The 9,249-nt window shown below is 28.2% G+C and overlaps 1 protein-coding gene across 1 annotated transcript in view; it reads left to right on the top strand.

Moving 5' to 3' along the window:
• zdhhc11 (zinc finger DHHC-type containing 11) overlaps window positions 1-7,922 on the top strand; it is a 12,682-nt gene extending 4,760 nt beyond the window's left edge. The window contains exons 3-11 of the mRNA XM_059567147.1: window positions 1,235-1,413; window positions 3,243-3,344; window positions 3,446-3,570; window positions 4,945-5,100; window positions 5,174-5,286; window positions 6,424-6,482; window positions 6,562-6,625; window positions 7,387-7,453; window positions 7,528-7,922. Of these exons, the coding sequence (XP_059423130.1) occupies window positions 1,235-1,413; window positions 3,243-3,344; window positions 3,446-3,570; window positions 4,945-5,100; window positions 5,174-5,286; window positions 6,424-6,482; window positions 6,562-6,625; window positions 7,387-7,453; window positions 7,528-7,712 (1,050 nt within the window). The 3' untranslated portion in view covers window positions 7,713-7,922. The remainder of the gene's footprint in view (window positions 1-1,234; window positions 1,414-3,242; window positions 3,345-3,445; window positions 3,571-4,944; window positions 5,101-5,173; window positions 5,287-6,423; window positions 6,483-6,561; window positions 6,626-7,386; window positions 7,454-7,527) is intronic.
• The last annotated feature ends 1,327 nt before the right edge of the window (window positions 7,923-9,249 follow it).

Here is a 9,249-nt window from a genome sequence, read left to right as displayed (position 1 = left end):
TATTAATAGTTTGAATCATCTTTTATTTTTATAATTTTTTGGTTTATAATATAATTAATATAATATAATATAATATAATATAATATAATATAATATAATATAATATAATATAATATAATATAATATAATATAATATAATATAATATAATATAATATGCATAACATTTTTATTTTTAATTTTAATTTAAGTGATATTTTTGTGCATTTGTCATTTGTTTATTTTTTACATTTCTATTTAGTTTTATTTTATTTCTACTTATTTTATATCTACTTATTTTATATATAATATAATAACACAGCAGTTTTATTCCCATTTCAATTATATTTTAGGATTAGTTATATACTATTGTAGTATTTATGAATAGTTTGAATTATGTTTTATTTTTTATACATTTTTGGTTTATAATATAATATAATGTACATAACATTTTTATTGTAATTTTAGTTTAAGTGATATTATGTGCTTTGGTCATTTGTTTATTTTGTATATTTCTGTTTATTTTTATTTTATTTATAATATAATATAATATAATATAATATAATATAATATAATATAATATAATATAATATAATATAATATAATATAATATAATATAATATAATATAATATAATATAATATAATATAATATAATATAATATAATATAATAACACAGCAGTTTCATTCCATTTCAATTATATTTTAGGATTATTTATATACCAATGTTTTATTTTTAAATATTTAGAGTTTTTTTTAGTTTTAGTTACTACAGTCTATTTTGTCATAAAAATCCAGTTCTACTAAGCAGAAATGTGTACTCTCCTACCATAAATATATCAAACTTAATTTTTGATTAATAATATGCATGGCTAAGAATTAATCTGAACAACTTTAAAGATGATTTTCTCAATATTTCGATTTTTTTGCTCCCTCAGATTCCAGATTTTTACATAGTTGTATCTGATCATAACAAACCATACATTAATATAAAAGCTTATTAATGATGAATGAATCTCAATTAAAAAAAATGTGCTCCAGGGTCGCATATATGTGTTGCATTGTCTCAGCTGATTGCATGCAATTCATGAACAACTGACTCTTATTTGTAAGTGAAGTGAATCAGTCGAACAGATTCATGGTTAATGAATCAGTCTATGGAGCAAGCAGCGCCTCTGAAGACCTCAGCGTCTGTTTGTGCAGATAACTGAGATCTGGTTTGGTGTGGTGTTGTGTTATCCTTCACACTTGTGTGTAGTTGATGGGCGCTGCGTTCGTTCTTCATCTGGTGACTCACATGGCGGCGGTGACCATCGATCCTGCAGATCTGAGCGTTCGGACGAGGAAGGATTACTCCAGCCCCATGCCTGTGTTTGACAACACTAAACATCAACACGTCATCCACAACCTGCACTGCATGCTGTGTGAGGTGGACGTGTATGTACTGGACATCACTTTATATTCACTCAATCCCTGTAGAGGAGAAAATATCAGTGCACTGTCCTCACATCCAAGTCGCTTTGAATAAAAGCATCTTCTAAATGAATGAATGTAGAAGTAAAATTATTTAAATTAGAATTAAATTTGCTTCCTACTTCCTACTTTTAATTGGTTAGTGTAACCTGGAGTGACAGGAAGAGGAATATTTCTATGTTGGTTGGTGAAATTGCATTTCTAGATATTTTGCCAGCCTTGCTTTTAAATGTAAATGTAATCAAATTTGCTCCATTAGTATTATTTATATGCCATTGTAGCATTTAGTTATATTTTGAGCTTTATTTTTAGCTTTTATTTCAGATTTCAGTATATAATATAATATGAAATACACTTTAATTTCCTTTATTTCAGTGTTATTTATATACCAGTGTAGTATATTTTGAATTAGCTTTAATTTGAAATATTTTCAGATTTCAGTATAGAATAGAAACTGTAGGCAGTTTTATTTAAATTTAGTGTTTATATTTAAATATTAAAAAATATCTAACATTCATGACATTTCTGTGTTGTTATTTATAAATTATTTTAGTATTTATTAATATTTTGAATTAGCTTAATTTTGTTTATTTTTAGCCTTTGTTACAATTTTAGTCATTTTACCTGTTCATTTTTAATTTTTTTCTATTTACAGTAGGTTCATTTATATCTATTTCAGTTAAAAACAAGACGATCTGCAACATCTGCTATTGGTTTACACAAATTAATTACTTTTAATATTTACTTTTCAGAAAACAAGAGTAGATATCTAAAATTCAATGTTTTTGTAGTACTGTTAACATATTATTATAGTTTTCAATATTTTTAATTAGCTTTTTAATATTTATAATTTAATTTGTATAAAACATTTAATATTTTACACATTTTAGGTGCTTTGTCATTTTTTATATATATTTCTATTTAGCTTTATATATATATATATAATTTAAAAACAGAAAAAACCTGTTATCCTCTTTTTGTATTTTTCTTTCCCCATTGGCAGATATTTTTTCGGGCTTCAGTATAAACTTGCTTAATTTTAATTCATTTTTTTTTTAGTATAAAATAGAATAGAAACTAACGGCAGTTTTATAAAATTTTAGTGTTATTTTAGTACTACTTACATAATAATGTAGTAATGTACAAACATTTTGAATTATAATTATTTTTGGTTTCCATTTTAATTTCTTTAAAAGTTTAAGTATTTTTTTTTTCTGCTTTTGTCAATTTTGCTAGTATTTTTTTCGTTTATATTCAGCTTTAATTATATTTTATTTTTTATAGTGTATTAATTTTCAACTTTAATTTACATTTTTATTTTAGTTAGTAGCTAAGGCAACATTTCAATTTATTTATATATTTATTTTAAAGCGTTTCATCCAATATTGCAGAAATTTAATTTAATTTCAGTGTCATTTTAGCATTATTTATATACTACTGTAGTAATTATTAATATTTTGAATTACCATTTTTTTGTATATATTTTCAAAATCTTTAGATTTTTCTCTTTTTGTAATTTTTGTTGTTGTTTTTGTATTTCTATTTAGCTTCATTTTTCAATTTTAGTCATTTGAGTTTTGGTAAGTCAACTCAAACATTTATTTCTACATTTATATCCTGTTTTATTTGAGCGTTGACAAAAAAAATATTTTTAGTTGACAACAATGTTCCATTTTCATTTTATTTCCTTAAATTGCATTTCATCATCCATGTTTTCTACCTCGAACTTGAAATCCTCTGTTCATTTGTGAATGGCACACAGCTCAGTGAATAATCCGCTTCTCTCTTCACAGCGGACCTAAAGCCAAACACTGCAGCTCATGCAACAAATGCATCGCAGACTTCGACCATCACTGCAAGTGGCTGAACAACTGTGTGGGAGGAAGGAACTACTGGTGAGCAGGAGTCACATTTCAGAACGCTAATGTAGAAGCAGCATTTGCATATTTTTGCTTGACTGGCTGGAGGTTCATGTAGGAGTCGCATGTTTTCCCAGGTTCTTTTTCATAACCATCTGTTCTGCTGTGGTGGGGAAGATGCTCCTGGTTCTTGTGGTCTTGTTTGTCTTCATCGAGCACTATGTGAACCCTTCTGTCCTGCGCACCGCGCCGCAGTTTCAGAGTAAGATCTGCCGTGTCTCTAGACTCAATCCCAGTTCATCAACGCAAGAAATTAATACTTTTATTCGTCAAGGATGCACTGAATTGATTAAAAGTGACAGTTCAGACATTTATGATGTTACAAATGATTTCCATTTCAAATAAATGCTGTTCTTTTGAACTTTCTATCCATCTGTGAATCATGAAAAATAAAATATATCACGGTTTCCACAAAAATATTGATGTTTTCAACATTGATAATAATCAGAAATGTTTCTTGAGCAGTAAATCATCCTATTTTCATGATTTCTGAAGATCATGTGACACTGAAGACTGGAGGAATGATGCTGAAAATACAGCGGAGCATCACAGAAATACATTACACTTTACAGTTATTCACATAGAAAGAGGAAATCTTAAATTTTAATAATATTTCACAATTTTTTACTGTACTTTTGATCAAATAAATGCAGCCTTGGTGAGCAGAAGAGACTTCATTAAAAATATTAAAAATCTTAAAGAGTCCAAACTTTTGAAGTCATGTACTAACTTCGTTTCCTACACTGCAAAAAAAATAAAAATACTTTCCTAATCAGTATTTTTGTTTTGCTTTCCAGTACAGATATCTTAACATTCTTAAAAATAACATTCTTTAAAAAAGATTTCTGATATCGAAAGTCTTGTTTAAAAAAAATCTAAATCAAGCAAATTTCTGCTTAAAACAAGAAAAATCTGCCTTTGGTCGAAGTTCATTTTTCTTACTGCATTGGCTGATATTTTTTTCTTGTTTCAAGCATAAACTTGCTTAATTTCAATGCATTTTTTCAGAAAACAAGACAAAATATTTAACATTCATGACATTTCAGTGTTATTATTTATAGTATTTATTAATATTTTGAATTAGCTTAAATTTTTATATTTTTAGTTTTCAGTTTGTTTAAACCTCTTACAATTTTATTCATTTTACCTGTGCATTTTTATTAGTTTTTCTTTTTAGTTTATTTTTCTTTTACAGTAGGCTTAATGCAATGTAATGCACTTTTCAGAAATCAATAGTTAATATCTTAAAAAAATATTGTTTACATACTATTATAGTGTTTATTAATATTTTAAAATGAGCTTTTTATATCTCCAGTTTAATTCGTTTAAAATTGTTCATACTTTACTAATTTTATGTGCTTTGCCAATTTTGTTTTATATTTCTATTTAGCTTTATCTTTCATCAATTTTATTTAAAAACGGAAAAAAGTGTATTTTTTTTACCCCATTGGCAGATATAAACATGCTTAATCTTAATTAATTAAATGATTTTGCTTCCCAAGTGAGCGTGTCTTGATTAAAGAAAGTTGAGATGTTTTTGCAGCGTGTAGCTGTAATGTGTCATGTTCTCTGGCAGCTGTGAAAGGCAACGTCTCGTGGCTGGTTTTCCTGCCGACGGCTCCTTTAGAGACGAGCTCCATCAGTCTTCTGGCGCTGGCCTTCATCACAGTCCTGCTGGCTCTGGCTGCTCTCTTACTGCTCTGCCACTTACTCTGCTTCCACATTTACCTCCGTGAGTTTGAGTCCAGTGTTATCCACTGTTAAAGACAGATAGCAGCTTCTGTTCACTCTATGTTGTGTCTCAGTGTCTCAGGGCATCAGCACTTACGAGTACATCATCAGAAAGCGCCAGTCTCCGAACGCTAAAGAGAAAGAGCAGGTTCCTCCGGCGCTGCCGTCTGACGGAGTCACCGCACAGGTACACACACACACACATAAATACAATGAACACAGTTAAACAATAAATACCAATCGTGCAATGCAACTTCAAATAAAACACTAAATAACTCTTTTGCATATGGATAACAAGAAATTGCATTAAAATTTATGCAAAATATACAGCATGGATTTTTTCAGGCCAAAAGGATGTTTAACCAAGCTAAAAGCTCCTTCAGAATATTAATAAATGGTATAATAGTTAATTTATTAATAAATCACTTTGAAATTGTATATATCATTAAAAGCACTATACAAAATAAACAATTAATTTAACAGTACAGAACACTTGCCATGCAAAAATAGCTTCTTTGCATGGGGAAAAAAAGTATTGCATTAAAATTGATTATTATAATTAATTGTAGGATTTTTAGCTAAGCTAAAAAAACTAATTCATAATTAATATAAATAAATATGTCATGTGTATATATATATATATATATATATATATATGAATGTACATATATAAATGATTATTTATTTAAAAATAAAATAATCTTACAAAGTAATATTTAACATTTTTATATTATAACATTTTTGAATATGTACATATTGAATTAATTTATTATTTATTTGTTACATTTATTCTTTTAATTTATTTTTAATATTTAATATCATTATAATATTTAAAACATTTATTTTTTGTATAGCTGCTTTGAAAGAATATGTTTCATCAAAATTATTGTGAAATTAATTGAATAATGCTACAACAACAACAACAACAACACTGCATAGATACAACACACTCATCAAAAAATATAACGGATGTAAAAGAAAATGATTAAAAATCTCACAAATTAGAATTAATGCTATATACAGTTTCATGGATTTCAAGGCATTTTTTCAAGGTGTGGCCAAAAGTTTAAGGTCATTCAGAATATGAATAAATATCGATATAAAGATTATTAATAAAATCTTGCAATGCAATTCAACAAAACACTAAATAACTGATGCAAGATAGGATTTATGCAGAATTTTGTTCTCATGTTCAGGATGTTCAGTCATCTCATCTCATGCGATAAGAGGACGTTTCGACTCTTTTTCTGCTTTGATTCAGATCATTAACATCATGCACATTTGCACAGACTTCACCTGCTTCTGTGTTTTGTCTTCCTCTAAGAGTCTCGGGCCGCTGGAGTCTCCTGTGAACTGTGACGCGCCGCTCTCCAGCAGATCTTGGTGAGCTTTAAGACTGAGAGGTAATGCTTAGATCTTTTCTCACGCAGTCACTTCAGAGGCTCTGCTGCTTCTTCCCTAGCACGTTTAAACTGGAAGAGAGAGGACCAACATCCGCTCGACTGCCAGAGCCCATCTGTGCTGAGGTAATCAGACCTAGACTTCAGAGATGAAGCCACTCAGGCAACATGATCAGCACTGAATCTCTACTGCTGTTGTTGAATAATAGATGAGAAATAATGACAAATTAGACGTTTTGCCTTGGCAACTAAATGAAAAACGTAATTTAAGTAAAGCTAAAATAAAATAAAATACTAATAATATCTGAAAATGTAAAATGTTGCCTTGTTACATTTTTTTAATCTAAAAAATCCACTTCAACATAAGCAAAATAATAATAGTAAAAAAATAATAGCGTTTACAACTAACTGAAATTTCTTTTAATTTTTTTTTAATGAAAATTAATAAATTAATGAAAATAAATGAATATATATATATATATATATATGACATAACAAAACACTAAAATAAACTAAAATGTCATTAACTATAGAATAATAAAAATAATTAATGAATACTATGAATAAATTACTTCTAATATTATTAATACATTTTTAAACTTGTACTACTCTTAATAAATTACTATTACAATAAATATATACTATATATACTAATTATATTAATAAATACTATTTATTAATAAATTAACTTATTATATATTATTTATATATTATTAATATAATATATATATATATAAAATGTATCAGTGCATTGGTACTTATTTTAGTATTATTTATTATAATGCTTAAATAACACTGCATTGAATGTATCTTTTGAACTAATGAGAATAAATAAGACATTCAGTGCCAAAAAGTATCATTTTATATAATGAAACATGTCTTTTCAGCTGGAGGAGGTGAATGAAGAGAGACGTCTGGAATACAGCTCTGGATCCCCAGCTCAGGTGATCGCAGGTAAAGCTGCAGTGTTTTCTGCCTCGTATTTACCTCCAGCCACAGCTGACTGTCCTCCTGTTTCCTGCTGGTAGCTGAGCCTGTGATGTCACTTCCTGTGGGCTGGAACCTCAGCGGGATGGAGAAGAAGCCTGCGGAGGGAAGGCCGATCGTCCAGGACCCGCTGGGAAGCTCCATCATGGACGCAGCCGTGGTTCATCAGCAGCTGATGACGGAGACACAGACGCAGTATTTGGGATTCACTGAGCAGATGCCATGAGTCTAAACTCACAAACTGATGCACACGGCAAGATCTGCCTAAAGTCTGATTGATCCACTTCAGTAAGGATATATATATACACCGAAAGATCTGATGGGGATGATCGTCTTCGAGTCGAACTAGATTAATGATTCAATGAACCGTTCTTAAAGAACCGTTTAGTTCACTCCTGAATGAATCAGTCATTTGAACGAATCGCATGAATGAATAAATGACTCGATGACTTAATCATTAAGACATTAACAACACCTACTGGACGTTTTAGTTTATTATTTAGAATACCATTTCATTAAAGAAATTATTTCACATTTGCATAGTTATAATAACAAAATTAATTAAAAGTATAGTTCATCCACCCAAAAAAAAAAAGACAATTGTTTCATCATTTATTCAGCATCATGGTCCAAAAGAGTGTATGCTTTTTGTAATGTTTGTTTGATGCTTTACATAACAATTACTTTATCTTTGGGTAGTCATTTATCAGCCAAATTTGATGTGAGATTAATTGGCGATTAGTTAGATTAATTAATTAATTAGATAAAAAATTAAAATCATTTACCAACCTGAATATATATATATATCCTTACTGAGAAAAGTGAGGATATGACAAAAGAACGTATCTCTGGATCGACCGATATTGCGTATGGTGTATTAAATATATTTTAATGAATTTAATGTAAATTGAGAAGCACACTGTATATATGTCTCTCTATATATTTGTATATATATATATATATATATATATATATATATATATATATATATATATATATATATATATATAGCACAATATAAAGTCAGTACTATGAGATAGAATCGGAAATCGGAATTCAGTAATCGAAAAAAAGCTAAAATTAAATATAATAAAGTATTAGATAAAGAAAAGAAGAAAAAGCCTAAGCGAAAAATTGAAAAATGTTGCATTGCCACTTGTATTTAAGTACTGCAGTTACTAAAATTTAAATAAACGAATAAATTAATTAACTAATATATATGTTAATAAACTAATTAATAAACTAATTAATAATATATATATATATGCACACAACACAAATAAATGAGAACTGTATGATATAGTGTATACTCAGAATGTCAAGAATAAAAGTCATGAGATAAAAAAGTTGCATTTACTTTTATATCTATATATATATATTATTTGGCAGAAATGGTCTTGTACAAATATGCACTCTCTGATGAATTTAAAGTGCTGTTTCTGTAACATATAGTATGTAGTTTTACATGGTACAGCTGGTTTATTTTAAGATGTTTTATAAAAACTGATTAAGGATGAAATGCAAACAATGTTATGACACCGTTTCACCTGTAAGATTAATGAATGAATTATATTAGATATTTTTATATTTTGAAATAAAGGCTTGTAGATGTGTGTGGTGTGTTTGATGCCACAAACTTTTAATCATCTTCCAATTTTTATTATTTTTTTTTTTTTGAAAGTCTGAAAATCCTGGCACAAACTGAGAAGTGTGAAAACAAGTCCTGTTTTTTCTTTATATTATCCTGAGGGTCTATTATGTAA

The sequence above is a fragment of the Carassius carassius genome, chromosome 15, assembly GCF_963082965.1.
Source record: "Carassius carassius chromosome 15, fCarCar2.1, whole genome shotgun sequence".
NCBI classification, from domain to species: domain Eukaryota; kingdom Metazoa; phylum Chordata; class Actinopteri; order Cypriniformes; family Cyprinidae; genus Carassius; species Carassius carassius.
Note: the sequence above shows the minus strand (reverse complement) of the source record. Positions and strands in the feature narration are given on the sequence as shown.